The sequence below is a fragment of the Eretmochelys imbricata genome, chromosome 6 (genome assembly GCF_965152235.1).
Source record: "Eretmochelys imbricata isolate rEreImb1 chromosome 6, rEreImb1.hap1, whole genome shotgun sequence".
NCBI lineage: Eukaryota > Metazoa > Chordata > Testudines > Cheloniidae > Eretmochelys > Eretmochelys imbricata.
Genome location: NC_135577.1, coordinates 76,026,050 through 76,051,438, shown reverse-complemented (window position 1 = coordinate 76,051,438; position 25,389 = coordinate 76,026,050). Strand labels below are relative to the sequence as shown.

Here is a 25,389-nt window from a genome sequence, read left to right as displayed (position 1 = left end):
TATACAAACTGATGAAAAAACATTTCCATTAATAATAACTGAAATTTACAGTTAAGACAAAAGAAGAAAAATGCATTTGAAAACTTATTAGAGTTTGATTTAAGGCTATTTATTTTGTATATTTTGACAATTTGTGTTTTAATGGTTATAAACCTTTAACTTTTTGAATGTCAAAGTCACTGTCATTAAATATTTATTGTCTGACCCGCACAAATTTTCCTGCAACTGTGAACATTTAAAATGATAAAAATTAAAAAAAATGCTTAAAAATAAACATTGGTTATCCATCCAAAATTATAAAAAAAACTGAATTCTGCCACACCTAAAAATAATGACACATGTAACAAATGGATGTACTTGTGTCTAGAATGTTGGAATTTATCTTTTCTTAAGGAAGTGAAATATAGGAAGGATTCATTCTGTCTGGATATCATGTTTTTCAGTGGAGGAATTTAATTTTTAAATGTCTTTGGAAAATAAACGCTTTTAAGTTAAATAAGAAATTTTAACTCAAAGGCAAAGACTATGTGCTTCATTCGCAGCAAAAATAAAAAAGATGATTATAAACACATGAATAATTCTTTGACATTTTGAAGATGGGGAAACCAAGGCTTTGCCCAGTATGCTTTCTTCTAAAAATATATCCAGACATAAAAAACATCTAGCTGGAAATTAAGATATTTGATTTTAAACATTTCAAGTGATAAAATGCCACTGTAATGATCTTTATGAACTCTAAGTAGGATAAACATGACAAATTTTTTTTATTCATTGTTTGTATTACAATAGAGCCTAAAGATACTAATCAGGGTGGAGTTTCATTGTCCTAGAAACTGTACTTAAGAAAATCCCTGAAGCAAAAAGGTGACATTCTAAATAAGTTTATTAGTATTTAGGGCCTGATCCAGCTCCCACTAAATCCAACAGAAAGTCTACCCATTAGCTTCAGTGGGAGCTGGGAGCTCAAAATTAAGAATAAAAATCGCATTTAAAAACATGTACTGAACTGCATTGGTAACTCCATAGACAACCAAAACAAATAATTTTATAAAGCAATTTCTCCTTACCATTTGTACTGCTTACCTTTTGCATATTTCTAAGCATGGGCAGTGAAATTAAACTGCTGCTTCTCATAAGAATTATTTCCAGTTCTGAAATACCAGAACTCTGTTTACTTATCTAACTGATGCCCCCATCCCTCCTGGAGATGGGAGGACTTTAGTAATAAACAAAATGACTTCTGTATTGTAAAGCATTTAGTGACCTTCAAGAAGAAAGTTTCCATACAAGTTATGAAAGTTACGCCCTAGCTACTGTGAGGAAATTATTTATTGATTTACATGGCATGATTGACAAGTATTAATGACATGAGAGAATATATAAGCACAAACAATAAGGTACACACGTTCAGGGGAAAACTACTGAGTTTCCTTCCTTTGCTTACTAATTCACAGGGTAGCACTGGCATTTCCCGAAGAAGGGTACTCCCCTCAGCACTGTATCTCATACAACAGAGACTTGTTTCAGCACCCTACAGTGGGAATAAGCGATTTGTTTGCTTAGGCATTATTAGCAAGTCAAAATTACTGAAATCAGGGAAAATCTATCACAATGATAGTAAGAATTCGCTCACACCTTCTTTCTAGGGTGAGGCCAAATAGCTTAGTATTTCAAAGTATATTTCAATTTCTGGCAGGTGACTGTGCCCCAAGAAAGATTAGACTATTGACAATATTCTGTCTCATTGTATTCACAGAAAAGTTAAGAAAAAGGATTCAAGATTCTCAAAGTTAATCTTCAAAATATGCTCTAATTTCTTTAATTTCATACATTTTTATAGCAAAATGTTGATTGCTTTTCCACAATTTATGTTAATGAAAATTTTGTTTTGAAAATTATAGTCCCGTCAAAATATTTAATAATCACTTCTACTCAAATCAGTCAATGGCATTGTAGCATAGTGTATGTGCCAATGAGTTCTTTGAAGGCTGCTGAGTCCGATGCATGAGTGACAGTCACATTCACAGGTAGGGCATACCCACGTACTAGCAGTGCTCTGAATCTGAACAGCAGATTCTTTCCTTCTTTTGTCAGTCATCACAAAGCTTGATCCAGTTCTCCTTGTAACGCCTCACTCCATCTACAAGTTGACTCCATCTACAAGCCAACTAGAGCGGCATTCTGTGCTCCTTTCCCAAGCACTTCTACTAACTACAAGCAAATGTGCATGATTTCTGCTGGTCACTTCTCTCTATCCTGCAACCATTATTATGGTTCCTGTGTGCCTAAACGTTTTAGGTGTCTTGGCAAGACCTGGTGAGGCTTTCATTGCAAGTCCAATGACTATAACTACAATATCAATATTCTTCAGGATCCCAGGCTTGCTGATTGGTGACTTGCTGATAGTCACGTCTGTTCCCTAGATTTCCATGCTTCTCTGCACTCTTTTGTCTGCACAGACCATCAGACTTCCACACAGTCACATATGGAATATATCTTGAAATGACATTTCTGCACTTTTGCATTTGCACTTCTCCAGTGGCAAAGTTGATCAGCTCCATCATCCTTTGTCTCATAGCTGGTTTCAGAATGGAGTTTTGAGATTTACTTCTTCCACTAGCTACCTTGGCGGTGGTTTGTTTGGTTTTAAATAAATTAGTATGGTAACTCCTGGTTAAGGGATGTCAGTCTTAAATTTAGTTGCCTCTTTGACTATAGAAAATAAACATCTCTTTTCTGGTAGATAGTCCATAAGAGACATACAGATTCTACTTGCTATTACTGCCTGGCAAAGGAAATTGTAGCTTCCACTGTAATAGATCAAGATTCAGAGAGCTGCAATTCCCTGGCTGAAATTTTCAGCTAATGCACTTACACAGATAGCTTAGAAAAACATTGAAACAGGATATCCAGCTACTTCTACTGGTGCCAAAAGGAGCTGAGAAAATGACTTGAATATCAAAAGCTAGAAACTGCACAGACAGTGGAAGTTTATAATAGATGCATACCAGATGAAGCACTTACTCCTCCTCTTTATTAAAAAATATTTATTTAACCTGCACTTGAAGTTTGCCAGCTCATGGAGTTCCAGTCTGAGCTAACAGGGAGGCCTACCAAAAGGACTAAAACCAAGATGGCTGCCCAAGCCCGCTGACCCTATTCTTAGCATGCGTGGAGTCAAGGGTGGGGACAGAAGGAACGAGAAACTGCTTCTGAAGCCAAGAGATAAGCTTCTGCATGGGGTGATCAGGACAAGCACTCCACTGAACTAAAGACAACCATGGGCTGCACATCCCACAACAAGTTAATTGGGGACAGCCTAACAAACACCTGTGACAGAAAAGGGAGAAGGCTTAAGCTGCACCTCAGTATTATAAACTATCTTTATACCATGATAGCACTAAAAATGTGCTAGGGTCTTTCCAAATTCATGGTTCCCTGGACCAAAGAGCAAAGAGCACACAATCTAAATGACAAAGAGACAAAGGGCAGGGATAAAGAGATACAACAGAGAAAGAAGTGATCATGGTGATAAAACATATGAAGTCTATTAGGAAAAGTAAGTTTGGGCTTTTTTAGTATTTAAATGAAGCAGACCAAGTTCTTCTACTACATGATCCCTCCACCACTCTACTCTGTTATCTTTCCTTGCAGCAATTTGCATTCAACCTCTTTCTTTCATATACATGGGCAGCTTACTCGTAAGATACATACATTAAGATAATAAGTAGATTACTGAATCAACTATTTTCTTATCAAAGAAGAAGTGCACCATTGGGAGGGATTTAAATGAGGTCAGCACAGAGGATTTGAATATCAGCACAAAAATGATCGGGTCGGTTCAGGGAGTGGCATGGAAGGAACAGCACAGATAGTTGTGCAAAAAGCAAATGGCATTGTTGTAGAGTGACAAGGATAAGGTGACACAAGAGTAGGGAATTGTGTGGGGCCTTGAATGTGATGGAGTGGATGAGAGGCAGCCAGTTGGACTGAAGGAAGTGGATGATGCAGTCACTATGAAAGCCAAAGAAGATGAGCTAAGTACTGCATGTTGTACAGACCAGAGGGCTGAGATATGTACATTGGGGAGGACGAGACTACTATAAACGAATAGGAAAACTTTGATGAGAATTTAAGAAAAAGATGGATTCCAACTTGACTAAAGCGAGCAGAATTAAAACAATCAAAATGATAGTCATCGTGTCAAAAAGACATTGGTAATTTTAAGGCGATATTTTATAAACTGTAACATAGTTCACAGATTTCTGGCACCAGATCAAGGATTATACTAGTTTCAGAGTGTCTAGATCTTGACATTTTATTATCTTAATTAACAAGATATCTAAATGTCTTCTTGCTTATCAGTACAAACATGTTTTAAAATGTTAGATGTCTTTATAACAGTTGCCCAGTGAAATGTTTGCAAATATCTACTTTACAAATAATTAAAATTATCACAATATTCCTCATATAAAGAATGAGAAACGTTATGAATACTCCAGCAAATGTGCATACCTGAAAAGATAAAGTGGGAAAGATTTATTTTATGGCAGGCACCATATTTTGGCATAATATAGAAAATCTAATATTTGAAAAAAGAGGTGTCAGTGACAAACTGTCATCTCAGATACCAACTGAAAGTAACCAATAACAGCTTTAATTTCAAGTGTTTCTAAATCTACAACAGTAGCTACATTTTCACAGACTCTGCCTCTTCAATTTTTAATAGCTACAATTGATTATATTACAGCTGATTGATAGCAATGGTATCTCTCTCACTCACACACACTCCTCCCCCACACCGGGTAAGATTTCCTGAAAGGGTCAGAATTTTAATTAAGACCAAATCTCATGACTTTGATGGTGACGATTCTTCTGGTAGTGTAGTAGGAAACAAGCTGGCAATTTGTTTGTTCCAGGACATACTACTTGTTCTTTGGATCATCTCACAGTGTCAATATTGCATTAGTTAAAAGCATATGGACACAATCACATTCCAAGACACCTTATTTGGTGTCTTCACGGACTGAGGCTATTGTCTAACTATAAAACCGCAGCTTACCAAGGCAATAAGGATCTACTTTGCAGGCTCATGCCAATTCATGTAAATCATGCTTTCATCTGTTTAAATACAAGGATCCTTGAGTGATGAAAACAGTTATGACTGTCACAAACAGTTTGAAAGATTAAAGTAATTCTGCTGCTGGCGTATAAAACTTTGTTCCACATCTAAACACAAACTTTGTAAAGTCTGAAATATCATTGCTGGAAAGGATATAAAGTTTTAAGCAAACATTATCATCATTGCAAGGAAGCATGACATATTTTTCATGTTTGACAATGGACATAAATATCCTGCTACACTGTTTAATGTGAGAACTTCACATGTGCAGCAGAGCTAATAAAACATCTCAGTGAAAACAAATGAAAGGGGTGGACGGAGAAAAGAGTTATGATGAGTTAGAATGGCAAACGTAAAGCTTTGAAGTTGAAAAGTCATCATACTTGTATGATCTATTCACAAAATGCAGAATCAGTATTTGATATGCAGACTCAATAGTCCAGATCCACAGCAGTTGGTGTCTTGGATAACTGGCTGTCTTTACAGAGAAATGTCTTCCAGTTGAAGAAGAAGCTTCAAGATCACAGAGGGTACTTACAAAATCAAGGAGAATTCTAAACAGTTAATTCTTTTATCTTTATATTATTACTATGCTGTACTTTACATATGACATTTTAAATGTAATCATATGATCACAGTCAGGCTTTTTTGGAATTCTTTTTCTAGTCCAGTTTATATAGCACCCAAAGGTGCTGAAGCTTTACAAACTAAAAAGGAGACAAGCTCCCTGCCTGGAGGAGATTATATCCTCAAGGACAATATACAGTTGAACGATAGGGAATGGAAATCTAGGAAAAATAAAGGGTGCTTGTTAGTCTCATTATATTGATTTAGAATCAATTTGTTTAAAATATTCATTTTCTTAACGATTCTTTAACATTCATTTTGTAAATTCTTCATTGTTGGGGAGGCTATATTTTTGACTGTGATGTCACTGCAGAGAAGGAAAAGAGATTTAAGCAAACATTATCAGACAGCTCCAACATATTTTTAGAAGTCAATATAGGCCAAGTTTTATACAGCTCCTGTAAACAGTAATCTAAAATACAGTTTCAATATTTGTATGTTTTAAAAAAGCAACAATATAGCTATAACGCTTTTAAAAAGAGTAGCATCAAAATTAGTTTCTTTCTAGTGTTTGATAGAATTACATTTTGTGAAAATTTGTTCAGTTAACATTAGTAGCAGAAGAGATGTATAAAATAATATTAAGCACTGTCAAAGGGGTTAATGCCTTTGAGTATGCCTGACTTCTAATCGAACATAGAACACTGTTGGTAGCCTACTTAATGGTTTATGTACTACTTCAACTTGTGACATTATTAGAATGTTTTGAGTGAAGAGAGGTTAGACATACCCAAGTGTACCATCATCCTTCTGTGTCTAAAACTAGCAGGCTTTTAGGTGGGCTTTAAACTAAATAAGAAAAGGTGCTTTTCTCAGCAAAGCACCACATGTACTTCCAGACATCAGGGTAAGGCAGGAGATAATGATGTTCTGCAGCATAAGAAATCTATTAAGAAAAGGAGCATTAGTTTACAGATATATAATATAATAAATAAGCAACAAGAAGCAAAAATGATACAAGTTGAAATAGATTATGGTGTAGTAAACAATGGAAACTTGGTGGGATGAATTTCATATCAGGAATATCGTAATAGGTAGGTACATTCTGTACAGATAGAAAGGAAAAGGAAAGGAGTGTAACTAGGCAAAAGTATCTATAATTTGATAATGAATAATATGGTGGTGAAATTCTTTGAGTAAAGATTTTAGGAAAGAAAAACAAAGGAGAAATATCAAAAAGCATCTGTTACAGGCTCCTAGGAATGGAGTAAAGCAAGAATTTTTAAAATTTCTGGAAAAACTCTAGGTACATGAAATCATAGTAGACCCCAACTACACAAACATTTTTTGGGGAAAAATATAGCCAAATATGCACCAACAAGGTTTTAAATTACTTAGAAAACAACTTTATGATCCAGAAAATACAGATTAAAGGATGGTTACTTACATGTAACAGGAAGTTCTCTGAGATATGTGATCCTTATCTGTATTCCACTGAGGGTTATGCAAATGTGCCAGGCACTCAGAGACGAAGCATTTTCAAAGTAGTAAAGTCTGTCGGTTCATGCATGCGTCCTTGCACTGCCTCCTGGTTTTACTGGAGGTGATAAAGGGTGGGGCAGACCAACCACATCCTTGGTTCCTTCTCCACTGCAGATCTTCCAGATCCGTAGAAGAGGAGGAGGAAGGTGAGATTGGAATACAGATAGGGACCACACATCTTGAAGAATTTCCAGAATTGAGTCAACAGTGTGCCCATGTTGCCAAGAAGGCTAACGACAGTTTGGGCTGTATAAGTAGGGGCATTGCCAGCAGATCGAGGGACGTGACCGTTCCCCTCTATTCAACATTGGTGAGGCCTCATCTGGAGTACTGTGTGTCCAGTTTTGGGCCCACACTACAAGGAGGATGTAGAAAAATTGGAAAACGTCCAGCGGAGGGCAACAAAAATGATTAGGGGACTGGAACATATGACTTATGAGGAAAGGCTGAGGGAACTGGGATTGTTTAGTCTGTGGAAGAGAAGAGTGAGGGGCGATTTGATAGCTGCTTTCAACTACCTGAAAGGGGGTTCCAAAGAGGATGGATCTAGACTGTTCTCAAGTGGTAGCAGATGACAGAACAAGGAGTAATGGTCTCAAGTTGCAGTGGGGGAGGTTTAGGTTGGATATTAGGAAAAACTTTTTCACTAGGATAGTGGTGAAACACTGGAATGTGTTACCTAGGGAGGTGGTGGAATCTTCTTCCTTAGAAGTTTTTAAGGTCAGGCTTGACAAAGCCCTGGCTGGGATGATTTAGTTGGGGATTGGTTCTGCTTTGAGCAGAGGGTTGGACTAGATGACCTCCTAAGGTCCCTTCCAACCCTGATATTCTATGATTCTATGATTCTCCCCTTCTTCTTCAAGTGATGGTCCCTATTGTACTCCACTGAGAGTGATTCACAAGCAGTACCTAGATAGGAGGAGGGTATGAAGAACATGACTGAACCATGGAATGGAGAACCACTGTGGTGAACAAGGCATCCATTGCAGAATCATGCACTAGAGCATAATTAGAAGAAAAGATGTGTATTGAACTTCATGTGGCCACCTTGCATATGTCCACAAGGGGCATGTCATGGAGCGTGGCAGTAGTTGATGCTTGCACTCTCGTGGAATGGGCCCATATCCCACCTGATGGGGACTGTCCTGACAATTAGTAGCAGAGCATAGGTACCCTTAGACCCACATGGGAGATTCTCTGGGTGGAGATGGCCTGCCCTTTTATTCTCTCCGCTACGGTAACAAACAGTCTGCGAGACTTTCACAATGGCTTCATCCTTTGCAGGTAAAAGACCAGGTCCTTCTGTACATTGAGGGAGTGGAGCCTCCATTTCTCATTTGAGGTGCACGATTTAGGAAAAAAAGGGGGTAGATGTATGGGTTGGTTGAAGTTGAAGAGGGAAAGCACTTTTGGAAGAAATTTAGAATGCAGACACAGTGAAACTTCATCCTTATGGAGCACGGCAAAAGGAGGGGTTGCCATCATGGCCCCTAGTTTGCCAACCAACCTTGCAAAGGTAATAGCAACCAGGAAGGTGACTTTCATGGAAAGAAGGGAAAGAGAGCGGGAGGCTAGAGATTCCAAGTGAGAGTTCATTAATGATGTAAGGACTAGGTTGAGGTCTCACTGGGGAGCAATAGGTGAATGGGCAGGTATTTATGTACAAAGCCCTTCCAGAATCAGATTGTCAAAGGATGAGTAAAAACCAAATGTCCATCCACCAGACGGTGGAAAGTGGAAATAGCCACTCCATGCACCTTGATGGAGCTAAGAGTGAACCCCAAGGCTTTCAGGTGGAGGAAATAATCTAAGAGCATTGGGATGCCCACAACCTCAGGGACAAGACCTTTCTGTTGGGCCCATGAAGTGAAATGCACCCATTTGGCTTGGTAGGATTGTCTCATGGAGTCCTTCCTGCTATTGGACAGGACATCTCGTACTGCTGACAAACACTCCCATGCTAGTGGAGGCGTCCATCCAAAAACCAAACTGTCAGGTGAGGCATCCATAGATTGGGGTACTGGAGTCTGCCATTGTGTTGTCTGAGCAATTCTGGAAACATCAGGAGCAGGAGAGGAGGATGCTTCGACGTGTGGAGAAGAAGGGAAAAGCAGAACTGGCGAGGTCAGAATGGAGCGATCAAGATGACTGTTGCCCTCTCCTGTCAGAGTTTGCAAAGGATGTGTGGCAAGAGTGGTAGTGTAGGGAAGGCATAGTTGATTTGGTCCAACCAGTCGATGACCAGGGCGTTGCCTTGTGAATGGGCATCAAGTCATCCCTTTGAACAGTACTGAATGAACTTGGTGTGAGATGCAAAGAGGTCCTCGATTGGAGTTCCCCAGCAACCAAAAATGTCCATGATTACCATGTTGTGCAACTCTCATTCGTGGTCGGTTCCAAAATTCCCTCTGAGAGCATGGGCAATCATGTTCTGTGTTCCTGGCAGGTAGGCTGGCAACAAAAGGTTATGATGTGCAATGCACCCTCCCTTTCCAGAAGCATACCACTTCCACACACAGGTTTGGGGACCTTGTGTCCATTGTGTACATATGTAGTAAACTGTCATGGTGTTGGTCTGAGATGACAAGGACATGACGAGAAAGGACAGCTGACAAAAATGCACTGCATACCTTGTGAATCGCCTGAAGTCCCAGGGTGTTGATGTGCATCCTGGCTCCCCGAGTCGTCCAAGTGCCGTGTGTCATGCAATCTCCCATGTGGATGCCCCAGATGTCAAGTGATGTGCCTGTTATGACCATCATGCTCAGGGAGGATGGAAGGAAGAGCATTCTGGAGCAAACTTGGAGTGGGTCTGTCCACCATTGAAGGGAAGAGATGATTTCTGGTGGAACGGTAAGAATGGTGTGCATGTGGAAGTACACTCTCTGCAGCCAGAGCTGTAGTGTGTGGAAGCACAGGCAAGCAAAGGCCGTGACATACGTGCACAGTGCCATGTGACTGAGGAGGGAAAGGCATGTTCTGGCTGGGACTGAGGGACTGGAAGTCACCAAAGTGATCAGGCCCAGTAAACTCTGGAACCTGTCTTTTGGTAGATAAGCACATGATGCTCCTATGAATTCCAGTGACTGTGTAGGGTGAAAAGTTAATTTTTTGATATTGCCGGTCACTCCTAGGGAGGAGAGGAGTAGAAAGAGCTGGGACGTTGACTCTTGAGCTTCCTTTCTGGATCGTGCCACCAGCAGCTAGTCGTCTAGGTAAGGGAAGACAAGGATTCTTTGTCATTGGAGATGAGCCACTACCACAGAGAAAACCTTTTTGAAGACCCGTGGGGCAGTGGTAAGTCCGAATGGGAGAGCCCTGTATTGGAAGTGCTGAGGACCAATTCATTCTCAGGAATCGTCTGTCGGTCATGTGGATGTCTATATGGAAGTATGAATTTTGCATATCAAGAGCCATGAATCACATGCCTTTTTCTAGTGAGGGAATGATAGCTGCAAGTGTGACCATCAGTAACTTCGGCTTGCAATCGGAATGGCTGAGATGTCAGAGATCCAAGATTGGTCTCCGTGCTCCCTTCTTCTTGGATACCAGAAATAGTTGGAATAGAACCATGTCCTGATAAGCTGCAGAGACTGACTCCACTGCTCCTCTCTGCAGGAGGGAGTCCACCTCTAGAGTAGGCATATTGTCATGAGAGTGATAGGGTGGGGGATGTGGAGGAGGTAGCATCACAAACTAGATGGTATAGCCATGTTGAATGACATCCAGAATCCACTTGTCTGTTGTTATCACTCTCCATGCTTGTAGAAAGAGTTTGTGATGGTCCCCAAAAAGTGTGGCTGGGAAGAGCATTGGGGTGCAAAGTAGCTGATGGCTCTCTAGATGCACTAAGAAATACTGATTATGAGACGATTGAGTGTGTTGCATGGAGGACTGCACCACTGGAACAGGCATATGCGATCTGTGGACCTTTGGGCATTTCTGTGGAGGTTCCTAGGTGATAGAACTGGGGACTCCTATAGCATTGCATTGGTGGTGGACGGTAAAATTTTCACTTTGACCCTGGCATATATATGCCTAAGGAACGCAAGATGGCTCGGGAGGTTCTCAACTGTGTTCTGTACCTCCCTAGGGAAACCTGAGGAATGTAACCAGGATTCCCTCCTCATGACAATTCCAGTCCCCAACATGCATGGAGACGTGTCTGCTGAATCAACCACAGCCTGAAGTGTGGACTTAGCAATCAACTTGCCTTCCTCTAAAATAGTTTGGAATCAGGCACAATCATGTTGATGTAGCTTATTCACAAAATCCGTCATCTATCCATAGTTTACAAAATCATATTTGGCAATCAGTGACAGATAGTTTGAGATCCAGAACTGGAGACTGGCTGAGGAGAAGACTTTTCAACCCACAAGGTCTAACCTCTTGCCCTACTTACCAGCATGGGTGGAGCATGGATGCTGTTGTTTAGCCTGCTCCATAGCAGTCTGAATCACCAAGGAATTGGGCGGAAGATGTGAGAACAGAAACTCAGACCCTTTTTGGGGGATATAATGTTTCTTTTCTGCCCCTTTCGGGGTGGGGGCACACGTGGTCAGGGTATTCCACCTAGTGCATGCTGGTTGGAGAATGGCATCATTGATAAGTAGGGCCAGCCTGGCTGGTACCAATGCATGGAAAATGTCTAGTAGTTCGTGCTGACTGTCCTGCACCTCTTCCAATGGGACCTGAAGAACATTAGCTTATCCTCCATAGCAGCTCTTGCAATTGATGATTTGCAAGGGAGACAGAATGGCATTGATGACACAGATGTGTCTGGAGATGATGAGGGAAACATCTTCTGATAGGTTGGGGCTCGGCTGATTGGCGCATAGTCTAGCCTTGGTTCCGAATGTCTACTTGACAAAGGATGGGGCAGTGAAACAGGGGAGTCGTCCTGCGCTGAATGAGAGAGTCCCAAAGGTGAATATTGGGGTCATGAGTTCCAATATGACTAACCTGCTTGATCCTGCTGTTGCACCGGTAGTGTCAAAGGAGTTGAGTACCAGTGACTCCTGGGCTGAGGTACGGGAGGGTATTGCCATGGTGCTATCGGAACCCTCTGATAGTCATGTCTTCAGAACTGAAGTGTTGGACCATGCATAATATCCAGGTCCTCATATTCAGAGCAACTGGAGTCCTGTACAAATGGCAGTGCCAGTGGAACTGGGTGTGTTGTAAGAAGATGCCCAAAAGGTGGCAGATCCGAGATGCTGGATGAGGCTCGCTTAGTAGGTGAGAGTACCGGAACACATGGAGACCTCACCTGTTCCAGGGCGAACAGTTCATGAGGCCCAGGAGTACTTCCGAGTCTCGCTGGAGTTAGCATCCAATCTATAGATGGAACTGGGGCATAGCACTGGTACTGGCGGAACCAGACTGAGGTTCCATGGTAGGAGATGCACTCTTGGACTGCTCAGGCCAATGGGTTCCCTAGCCAGGATCCGACTGCAAGATCATGGTGATCTTCATGAAGTGTTTCTTAAGTCAGAAGGCTCTGCCTTCCTGTGTACGAGGACGTAGCGTGGGTTTCCCCTAAACAGTATAGACAACGTTAGTGTTCATCACTGAGGGAAAACAGGTGAGGGCAGGAAGCGAGGACTTTGAATTCTGTTCTCTTCGGCATAATCTAGTACCCAGACCCAGGTGCTGGGGTGGGGGTGGGAGTTGGGGATTGTTTGGTGGGAAACCACGAAAATGGTGTCCCAAGTCCTTAATTCTACATGAACTTTCAGAAACAAGAAAATTACTACAAAATCAGGAAAAATCTTGACAGTCTTGGGTGCTGTGATGAATGTGGGGGGAGGCTTGGGGACTGGTTGGTGGGAAACCACCAAAGAAGCATCCCCAGCCCTTAAACCTACAAAACTTCTAGAAACTATTACAAAACCGCAAGAATCCTGACTATGTACAAAAACAAGAAGTTTTTTGAAAAATTTTGGAAAATGTGTCACCGAGGACAAGAAGACAGCAGAAGCTCCAACTTGGACCATGAGGCAGTGAGAGGGAATTGAAGACATGGTCAGCCTGCCCCACCCTTTATTGTCAACGGTGAAACCACGAGGCAGTGCAAGGGCACATCTACAGACTAATGGACATTACTGTGCATAATCCTTAGTGGAATACAATAGAGACTATCACTCGAGGAAGAAGCCACCATAATTATCATCTTATTACCAACACAAAAAGGCAACTGATTAGAATGAAAGAATAATACAGAAGCATAGTACCCAGTGACCATGGATTACTCAAGTTCAAAATAGAAGAAATGGGTTCACTGGAAGCAGCAGTACCAGGGTGTCACAAGTTTTTTTAATCAAAAAGTTTTGTGATACCAAGTCAATGCCTTACAGAAGTCTAAGTATATTCCATCAACACTATTACCTTTATCAACCAAACTTGTAGTCTCATCAACAAAAGTTAGTTTGACGGGATCTATTTTTCATAAACCCATGTTGATTGGTATTAATTATCTCCCCCTCCTTTAATCCTTTATTAACTGAGCTCCGTATCAGCTACTCTATTATCTTGCCCAGGGTTAATATCAGGCTGACAGGCCTATAATTACTTGGGTCATCCATTTACCCTTTCTTAATATTGGCAAAACATTAACATTTTCCCAGTCTTCTGGAACTTGCCTTCAGAAACAATGTCTATAGTGAATTTGTGGATTTAAAGGACTTGAGCAATAGCGGTTTATTCATTTCACTCATATACATTCAGGTGTGGTAAATTTACATTTGTAGTACACAGGGTAGCTCATCTATTTTTGATGTCTATGTTAAGGAGAATTGTGCTGGATTGAGATGAGCTGGGAAGCATTTGAAAATTAGAAAAGCACAAAAACTGTATCCAAGCAACATTAAGGGCCTGAAATTTGAAATCACAGAAAGCAACAAAGTTTGGAATCAAGATTAAATCTCCAGTGTTCAGCACAAGTTGTGCTGAAGTATTGAAGCCTAGATTTCCAGTAATACATGTACCATTCCCACATGTGACTCCCATCTGTCATATCTTTATTGCCTGGCCGTAAACTCATACATAAATGGTGTAAACGTCCTTGGTAATAATTTCAAGGATGCACACTAAAATTCACACCATCCTGGCTAGAACTGCGTTAAATGTTTCCAATGTAACTTGAGGCCATACAAAACTCACCTCTTTCAGATTTTGTTACAAACAGGTTCACACCAGGGTTAGCCCTTCAGGACCATCTGTGCCAATTAATGGTAAGACCAGGGGTCCCAAGTATCACTCATGTCTCATCAATATCACACATTTGGTAGCTCTGCCATGCATGCCCTACTGCATACAAGCAGGGAAGCATCCAGCAGTAGTGAGAGGAGAGGATGTGAGGGGGAATAAGTAGAGGAAGCAATGACAGCAGCAGACGGTGGTGAGATACAGTATGAGCTCAAAGATCCTCCAGCAAGATTCAGTCCTCTAGCCAGTACTGTTTTTTCATCAAGTCACATTTGAAGAAGGGAGTCCCATTTCTTCCATATATGGAGAAGCCTATCATCTGGGGAATGGGATGACTCAGGGGATCAGTAATGGGACATGAAGTCTTTTATTTCTTGGTCACTGGTTCAAATTAGACCCAGATTCATAGTACCTATAATTTGTTACAGTCTGACAGATGTTCACAGGCCTGTGTGAAATGAATGGTTTAAATCTCAGTATCCTTACAAATGGACAAGCATCCAGATCACTTGTCAAGCCTCAGCAAAGAGACCTGGACTAAATGAGCATATTGGTTTTGAGTTCCTGGTGGCAGCAACTTCGAATGAAACCTCTAAAATGAGAAAACAGAATTAGCAATTTGGTTAGAACCTTTCATGGGATCAAACATGGTGTATGCAGAGGTGAAATGAATTTGTTGATTTTAACCTAATCCCAGACACTTGTTCAGACTACTGAATCATCACACCACTAGACTATCTCCAGCAATGCAAGCAATGATGGGAGTGATAGTGTACATCAGCTGCTGTTATTTTTACTTCTGTCACAAATTTAGATCCGGCCCGAATGACAGTGATAAAAATGCTTTTTTGCCAATATGCTCCACTGTCCCACTGTAGGCACCAACAGTGGGGCTACACTGCTGGTAACAATGATGAGAAATTTTAAAGGAAAAGAAACCTACACAGTCTTAGAGATGTCCAGAAAGAAATAAAGTGATGAAACCATTAAAATAATTAATCTGCAGTATCTCACCAGGATCATTCAAGACTTCAAGATGGCTAGCTCAGCTAACCTTGAAAATAAAAAGCTACAGTAGAAGAGGACATCGAGGTAGTAAACTTTTAAAAAAGTGTTATTTAATCCCAAGGATTATAAAACAATGAGCTTTTCTTCAGTTCCATTTATTGCTGGATGGGAACTAAGTTACCACTGGATGAAAGATGAAACCTTGTCTTGATTAAAAACTATTTAAGAGATAGTAAATAAACAATAGGAAAAAATGACCAGTAACTACTAGGGAAAGGGATTAATATTAGGGTGACATGGAGTTCAGTATTAGGGTTTGTGCATTTTGTTATGTATGTATATGATACAGTAATCCATTTACATTTAGTTCAAAACTGAAGCAAAAGAGTCAAGTAAATATATCAGCAGCATGGGAGCCAGGAGACCAGGGTGCCATCTTTGACTGTGCCACCAGCTTACTATGTTACCTTCAGCAAGTCACTTATCCTCTGTGCCTGTGGTGTGTCCCAACCATAAAGCAAGAAAGACAAGATGCAAGGAATGTGGTTTATTTAGGCCACATCTTTATTAACTCAACTGGGAAATACCCAGCATACAAAGATACAGTTCACTGTCTTTTCCTTGATTGTTCCCACCTATCTGGGAGGGCTGCTGTCAGCCCTGCCCCTTCCCTGGTTCCTGCCCATCACTGCAACTGTGCCATCCTCCCCTCATATATAAGTAAAAGGGGGCTGTATCCCACTGTACCAGACATTAGGAGCAGCAACCTTCCTGCCCCAGCTTCCTTAGAGGATACATTCCTCCTAAGTCCACTTCCAACTTTGGTTTATCAAGTAACCATATGCCCTACGGAATGAGTATCTGAACAGGACACTTGCCACCTGCTAAGTTGCAACCACTTGGCCGTACCTCCTTACCTACCCGATTGGGCCCTGACCCCTTTTGGGAAGGTGATGAAACATACCCTCCCCAGCCAATCTGGCAATGAGGGAAAAATTCCTTCCTAGCCCTGAAAGAAGAAAGTGAAAGTAGTGTAATGCCCATAGCAGATCATAAAAACACAGTCCTACTCTGATTCCGTGGGAGGGTGCGTGCTGCTGGTCTGTGGTGACAGAGCATTCTCTATGGAGGGAATGAGGTATAAATATTCTCCCTCTCCCTCCTGCTAATACACACATAGCAACATGTGCATATATTATCAAAAAATTCCAAAACAAAACCCACTCTATTGCACCCACTTCTCCCCCTGGGGCAAGAAGAAGAGAAGAAATGTGATAGATGTTTAGTTGGGTTGCTTAACACATCACTGAAGGTGCTCAGCTAGAATAGTGATGAGTATGGTATCAGAACCTACTCCTGGGGGAATTCTGCACCACTGTGCAATGCAGAATTTTGCAGAAATTTATGTTTTGTGTGCAGAATTTCCTCTCCCCCAAAGAAACGGGCTGCAGTGATGATGGCTGCCACTAGGGGCCACTGGACCCAGTAGAGACCAGCTCACACACAGAAGACACTGCCAGGGGAAGCGGGAGAGAGTGAAGAGTTCCTGGAAGCTGCAGTTCCCTGCATGCCCTGAGGGAAGGAGATGGCAGCATGCAGGAAATTCCACACATGCCAGGGACCCAGCAACAGGCTGTTTCTCCTTCTGGATCCCTAGGCTCTAATGAGGAGGGGGTGTCTAGGCTGGGTGGGACACAGCTGGACTCTGTGGGGAGGGGACATGGGTATCTGAGCTAGGGAGGACCCATGACTGGGCTTTCAGGGGGAGGGATTGTGAGTGTCTGGCCCCTCCAGCTGGGCTCTGGGATGGGGGAGGGGGCAGAGAAACAGAAACTGGGTTGTCATAGGGGTTTGTTTAACTCTCTACTCTGGGGGGAAATTTTGTGTGCCTGTATTGTTACAGACATACTTGCTGACAGGTATTTTGAAATAAATTACCAAAGTAATTAAATCTCACGTGATTACGTAGTGTTATTTTGATAAATTAAATTTGCAGAATTTTGCAGAATTTTAAAATATTGTATCTATAATTTTTATTTTTTTGGTGCAGACTTTTTAATTTTTTGGCACAGTATTCCCCCCACGATTAAGAATCCACATAGACTAGACTAGAGATAATGGTTACACAGTTTGTAAAACAATTTGATACCACATGAGGGGTACAAGTCCAAGAACTTTGTTATTATTATAGTTATCAACATATCAACTACAAGAGGTAAGTAGAAAGGTGTCAAAATTTTCAGAAAACATTAATATTAGGATTAGTTAACAATAGACTCTAGAAAGACACCATGATAGCAGCTCAAACTCAGTAAAGACAAGTGGAAGAAACAGTGGTACGCTCTAACAGGTTCTGAGTTAGGAACTACCCTAACTAGGAAAAGTCCTAGCCATCAAAGCTCAACAAGAATGTTTACTCAGTGCACAAGTGTAAGAAAGGGAAAGAGAATCATAGAATGGAAAATATTGTGATGCCATTTTGTAAACTGATGGCATATCCTTACTCATCACCTTAAATACTATGTATAATTACAGACAGAACAAAAAAAAAAAAAAGCTGAAACAAGAACAGTACAATGATAAGCAGGAATGGGGGCTTCCATACGTGGTGAGATTAGAATGACTATAACTATTTAGGCAAAAAAGAAGACATCGAGAGACAAATATACGTAAATAGAATATAGTGGATGCCAGCCAAGTGCTCTTATTTACTCTTTCCTAGAGTATTAAAGAACAAAGAAACACAACCACACCACAGACCAAGAAGGCATGCAACAAAATTAAAAGCCAATATGTTCTATTAATAAAAGGAAATATTGTTTACTCAGCATATAATTAGCTCACAGAATTCATTGTCACAGGACACTATTAAAGCAAATATCTTATTTAAAGTTAAGACATCTATAGGAATAAGAATATACTCTTCACTTACATTGGCTGGGATAAAATTAAGAAAATACAAATTCCATGTACACTGATCAGCTAATGTCAGGAATAACATTTTCCACATAATATAATATTGTACAATTAAAAGCAATTGATGTCTTTCCTGTAAAATATATGGCCTTGGCCACTGCTGAGGACAGGATAAAGGACAATATGGACCTTTGAGCAGCTTCAATATGGCAGTTCCTATGGCTCTAAGGATCAAGTAATCTACAAAAAACACCAACACAATGATCTTTAAAAAGAAGTGTTTGATTTTTAAATTCTGATGGGGAAATGCTAGCAATTAAGGTTTATTTACTTATGTATATCTGGGTTGTGTAAATAAAGCTCGTTAGTCCCAACAGTAGCGAGGCATAGGCTTAAAGGAAGGCAAGATAAAACAGCATGTGGGAGAATGCTAGTGTTAATGTGCACACAAACAGCACACTATCTCACCCCAAGCACTTACTGCTAAAGCTGTAAATACAAACTGCCAGTTAAATTAGATGAAAAGACAACCTACAACAGCCATACCTGTGGATTCCTTCTTTTACAGGGTCCCTGCTAACTTTATGAGAAACTTAAATACATGTATTACATTTTCTGGAAACATATCATTAAGAACTTGTTAGAATCATTAAGAACTGTGATAAGAAACTTGTAGCCTCCGTAACAGCCACACAAATTCATGATTTAAAAACTCAAGCAAATTAGATTAAGTACAATAACCTTGAGAAGGAGAAGTGTTATATTGAAAAATGTCAGATGTATTTAACAGTACAATTTAATAAGTGCTGTTGTTCAAAAACAGTTTTTACTTAGGCAATTATATTATTTTAGTACTGTAGCTTCATAAAGTAAAGTTATTTAAAGATTCCCTGATGTTAGGAGGACCTTTATAAAAAAAGAAGATGAAGCTAAATTCAGAGACCACTTTCTTTCAAGCGTGACAAGAAGTTATAGCTTATGGAAGAAAAATTAAATGGTTATGACTGTCTCAGTGATCACAGTTTTTGTAAATATGAGTCCTTTCAGGAACCAACTGAGTCACAGTTCTTGAGACTTTTCAGACATTAAATGCTAAATTGCTTCAGACTTTGCGAGTGATATTGCTCATTTGGGAATACTAACTTCCTTGTATAGTCACCATAATGATTACAACTGGTTCTGATAACCTTTAGGAGTGCCTCATATAACTGCTGTGACAATACCAGATTCTGGGTTTCTAACTGTGATGCATAATACCCAAATATGCAGAAAAAAGTAGAGTACAACTTCAGCAGAATAATCATCGAAACTCCCCTCGAATGAAGCTTCTTGTAACTAATGTGATTTTTTTTATGCTGCAGAACTATTACAATCACAATTACTGGCGCATTCTAGAATCAGCACTCCAAAAATATTTTGTGTTTTAATCAATTACATTGCATAGGCATACTTTTGAAATACCCACTTTCATGAGGATTACCTATTACTGTTCACTGAGCAAACATTTTTCTTTTATTTCCTACATAGTGCCACATTTGTAGAAATATATCACATGTAACATTGTCATGAGGATTTGGTGTAGTGGCTGCCTCCATTTCCCCCCACCTCTCTTTGGTAGATTACCTTGATCTTTGATTAGATGGTCTGCTGAGCTGGACCCACACCTCCTCTTAAAGGACAGCACATCCTGCTACACATTATCCCAGTCCCCCTTTTCTATCTCCAGGGGAAGGCTCTCTACATCGCCCAGCCAGGATGACATTTCCTTTTTAACCTCAACAAGGAAGGCTAACAAGAAATTTGTGCTGCTTGAAGAATGAAGTGGTATGGCCATAGTTTTCAACTCAGCCTGTACAACCAATGTCATGCACATATTCTTGAGTGTTGCAAATGAAGGTTTATGCTGAGTGCCACTTTTTAAATGTCCAGTCCTCTTGTGGCTATGGTGGAGCAGCCAAAACTGGCCTTTACCTGGGTGGAACTGGCAAAGGGCTGACTCATAGTCTGTCTAGAGCACTCTTCATGGATATGGATACAATTATATCATTCACCATTGAGAAAATTCTATAAAGAGTCAGCTCCTTTTGAGATTCTTACAACCATCAAGGTCCATGAATCTTTGCCTGCAACACCCAGATGATCAAGTGTTTGTTTTCCTCTTCCACCCCCACTATTTTCTGGATTGTGTTCTGAGATGTGCAGCCAACTTTGCCTCTCTCCTCTGGTGATTACAACTCCTCCTCTATGATGCAGTTCAAGCCTTCATTGGTCTTGGCGTTACTCTGCCAGAAGGGTCTCCACCTCAGTGGGAAGCTCATTCAGCTTCTCCTCCAGCAGCAGCTGCTGCTCTCCATCTCTGCCATTAGCCAGATTAAATCCTTTTTATTCAAGGTCTATGTCACAACCTTTTCTTTTGAACAGCGCATCTCATCCAGCTCCTGCATACACTCTTTTACCTGGGTCTGCAGATGGTGGAGCCCTTTGATGGCTTCACCTTACCTTTCATTCGTAGAATGAATCTGGTCTTCCAGACTTGGTTCTCCAGACCTTTAGGCCATCTCCAAATTTTCCCTACCAGCTATAAACATGGGGAGCTGTTACTGCTTCTGTTCCAGCTGCTCCAAACCATGCTTCAATTTCTCCAGCTCCACTCTTTGCTCTCTATCTTCCTCTGAAGCTCTGGTCAAGAACAGAGACTTTGTCTCATCCTCTCAGGCCTCCACATCAATGCAGCTGGTCTTCTCCACATATCTATCGGAAAGATTCTTCTCTGTGAACAGTTCTATCTCCTTTTGTTTCTTCACCACATTGGCGACTCTTTGCATCTAGGGATCCAAATGCCCTTTCAAATAACTTAGCTCTTGCTGCCAGAGCTGTCCCTTGGGTATGGCGAATCGGGGCGACTGCTCTGGGCTCTGCGCTTTGGAGGCCCCTGCGCTTCAGTGTGTATGTGTCATGCAGGGGGTGCTAGGCTGGCCTGGGGGAAGGGGGGGTTAGGGATTCAGGGGGCCATTCTGGCCCAGGGGCTTGGGTTAGAGGTTCAGGGGGCCAGGCCAGCTCGGGGGATTAGCGGGGGGGGGCCTGGCGCTGGCAGTGGAGGTCACGCCTGCACTCATCGGCGGGAAGCACACATTGTATTTCTTTTTCTTATTCGGCATCACGGGGCTCAGGCTCAGTCTCTGGCAGTGGCGACCCCAGCCTGCCCCGCTCCGCTGGTTCCCGGCATCGTGCACCACTGCATCGAGTGCCAGTGTCCTAGCGCTGCCGGAACATGCCAGCGCCAGGCTGACCCCATCCACTGCACTTCCACCCCAGACCTCTCCCCTTTTCCGGGACCCCCCAGCACAGGGGCCACCCTATGACACTCCATCATCCCTTGCCACCCAGCACTGGTGTCCCCTCCCCACACCAGATTTCACCTGTATAAAATGTTAAGAGGGGCCCATACAGACTGATTTGTCCCAGGCCCCACACCCCTCTAGGGACGGCCCTGCTTGCTGAACGTGAGTCTTTCCTTTCCCAATACTTGCAGTTTCACTGTACTCAGCAAGGTTCTACCAAAGAATGGCCATACTGGGTCAGACCAAAGGTCCATCCAGCCAAGTATCCTGTCTACTGACAGTGGCTAATGCCAGGTGCCCCAGAGGGAGTGAACCTAACAGGTAACGATCAAGTGATTTCTCTCCTGCCATCCAGCTCCACCCTCTGACAAACAGAGGCTAGGGACACCACTCCTTACCCATCCTGGCTAATAGCCATTAATGGACTTAACCTCCATGAATTTATCCAGTTCTCTTTTAAACCCTGTTATAGTCCTAGCCTTCACAACCTTCTCAGACAAGGAGTTCCACAGGTTGACTGTGCGCTGAGTGAAGAAGAACTTGCTTTTATTTCTTTTAAACCTGCTGCCCATTAATTTCATTTCGTGGCCCCTACTTCTTATAATATGGGAACAAGTAAATAACTTTTCCTTATTCACTTTCTCCATACCACTCGTGATTTTATATACCTCTATCATATCCCCCCTTAGTCTCCTCTTTTCCAAGCTGAAAAGTCCTAGCCTCTTTAATCTCTCCTATATGAGACCTGTTCCAAACCCCTAATAATTTTAGTTGTCCTTTTCTGAACCTTTTCTAATGCCAGTATATCTTTTTTGAGATGAGGGGACCACATCTATATGCAATATTCAAGATGAGGGCGTACCATGTTTTTCTATAAGGGCAATAATATTCTTATTCTCTATCCCTTTTAAAATGATTCCTAACATCCCGTCTGCTTTTTTGACTGCTGCTGCATACTGCGTGGATGTCTTTAGAGAACTATCCATGATGACTCCAAGATCTTTCTCCTGATTAGTTGTAGTTAAATTAGCCCCCATCATATTGTATGTATAATTGGGCTTATTTTTTCCAATGTGTATTACTTTACATTTATCCACATGACTTATCTAAAATGTCAGATTTCTGTGCCAGAAACTCAGGCCTGGTCTACACTAGGAACTTACACTGGTATTGCTTCATCTAAGTGGTGTGAAAAATCCACACCTCTGAGAGGCATAGCTATACTGACCTAACACGCAGTCTAGACAGTGTTAGGTTGACTGAAGAATTCTTCCATCCACCTAACTACTACTTCGTGGGGGTGGGGGGGGTGGATTACCTATGCTGATGAGAGAACCCCTCATGTCGGCATAGATAGTGTCTACACAGAAGCGCTACAGTGGGGCTGTAAGAACGTGCATCGCTGGAACCTGGGGCCAAGGGGGTTCTGTACTGCTGATGCCATTACATCATCATGGGATGTTTAGGCTGGGCTCCCACATGAGGACCTTGTGAGGGTGGGCTTGGCAGGAAGCACCACCCAACAGGGCCTGAGTGGCAGCCCCTGGTAGCCCAATGATGGAAAACTGTCTGAGCAACAATGCAGACTGCCTGTCTGTCTCTGCTCCAGACCCTGCTTGTGATAGACCCTAGACTCTGGCTTCCAACTCTTGTTTGTCCTTGGCTTTTCTCTTCAATTGCTGTCTGTAACCTGGTGCCTGACCCTGATCTCCTGGTAATCTGACCCTGCCTGCCTCCTGATGCCTTACTCTCGGTTTGCCCTCTTGGACTTTGAGCTCCTGGTATCTGACTTGGCCTAACTCCTGCTCCAACCACTAGTCTGACTGCCCTTGTTCCAGTTGTGACAGGCACAGCTACATGCTGCTGTAGCATTTTAAGTGTAGACATAAACTTCCAGACTTACAGTGTCTCAGCTGCACAACTATTTAGGGTCTACCAAGATCCTCTCACTACTGACTCCATGCCACAGGGTCATTTTCCTGAGGCCCCTCGGCTGTCTTACTTTCATGGACTTAGTTTTTAATCTCGAATCTCTGACTTAATATGAATACAGGATTAGGACATTTTTCATGTCACTTTTCCATAGACTGGAAGATTCAGACTCAATTTACTAAGTAACAGTCTAACCTAAAGCCCAGTTTTATTGCACCTAGTGATTTAATGATGAAAAAAACCTCAGAGAAATGGAGACCTAGTGAGACTATGGTAACATTACTGGTCACTGGCAAGTGATGCCTGAGGTTTAAAGATCTGTGCAATTATTGGTACTTAAGACCCATAACTGATATTATTTAGCTTCCAGTTTTTCGGCATTGGTTATTTAAGATAACATATTAATATATGTACAGCAAACTCTCCGAACACTAAAATATGAACAAAAAGGTTTAAAAAAAAATGTGCTTGCCTGTCTGAATAAACTCTTCCAATTTCTCCTTGAAGGGATGGAGATGCTGTTCTGAAGATTCTTTGCAAACGACTCTCATCTGCTTTTCACAGGCTAGAAATAAAAGCACAGAGTTAGATACTTTAAAACTGAATATTTAACTGACAACTCTTAAATAACCCTATTATTTCCATAATTATATGCCTACTCATATACCATTCAAACTTTATCAAGCAATACATATTTCATACTGCATCTGCCTTGCTGAATCTAATAACTGCATTAAAGTCAAGTCGCCTCAGCCAGAATTGCTGAAGAACTAGATAATCTTTTTTTAAATATAGGTTATATGCAGTAGAATTCAGCTTTTGTAATGACTGCTTGTAATGGGAGTGGGTTGGAAACTAAATTGAAACCAGTATAGATCATGAAGAATTCATTAACGTTTGGAAGGAGCACCACTGCCTCACAAATAGGCCACCAAAATCTGCCCCAACTGATGTCTGAGTTGCATGAAGGAATAGTCCCATGAAGTATGCAATACAGCAATCTAACACAAAGGTAACAAAGGTATGGATCACTGTGGTGAGGTTCACTTCCAGAAGAAGAGAATGCAACCTTCAGGTCAAATCTAAGTGATAAAAGCATCTCTTGGCTACCATTGCTTCCTCGACATCCCAATATAGCTGCAGATCCAACAGGACTACCTGGGTTGCCAAATTAGTAACAAAACGCAGGCAAACTCCACCAATCAAGGGAAGACGTGATCTCTGCCATTTTCTTAGTTTATTTCCTCCAAAAGCATGAGCATGACTTTAGTCTTATTGGGACTGTGTCGACTGGCTTGCCCGCATCAATATACCAACCCCAGCAAGATGCTGGGTGAACTGGTAAACTGCTCTCACTGCATCTGATGATATAAAGAACTAAAACTGGTTGTCATCAACATATTTCAGGCATCAAATCCCATGCCAGCTCACTGCCTCTCTGAGGACCTTGTTATGACTAGAAAAAAAGGTTGAGTTTAGATTAGATTTTGCTAATACAAGCTAGCCAACTTTCATCAAAACTCAAACACTTTTCTTAGTGTAGGTTCATGGTCACCCATTCAACTTGAATTTAGCAGATCGAGTTATAGCCTGGTAGAAGCAAAGTGAACTTCCACCTAATTATGATGCGTCCAGCCCATTGCCTAATTTATCAACTAATTGAGGTCCTGATGCCATGTCATTTCCGATAGAAGCCAGGTTAACTGTCACAGAATTTAGGCATTGCCCTAGGAAGTCCTACTATATTTCTCAGAA

The 25,389-nt window shown here is 41.4% G+C and overlaps 1 protein-coding gene across 1 annotated transcript in view; it reads right to left on the bottom strand.

Annotated features, from left to right (window-relative positions):
- The window catches only part of FMN1 (formin 1), a 358,987-nt gene that overhangs the window by 42,633 nt on the left and 290,965 nt on the right, over positions 1–25,389 (bottom strand). The window contains exon 15 of the mRNA XM_077820284.1: positions 24,107–24,199. Coding sequence (XP_077676410.1) covers positions 24,107–24,199 — 93 coding nt within the window. The remainder of the gene's footprint in view (positions 1–24,106; positions 24,200–25,389) is intronic.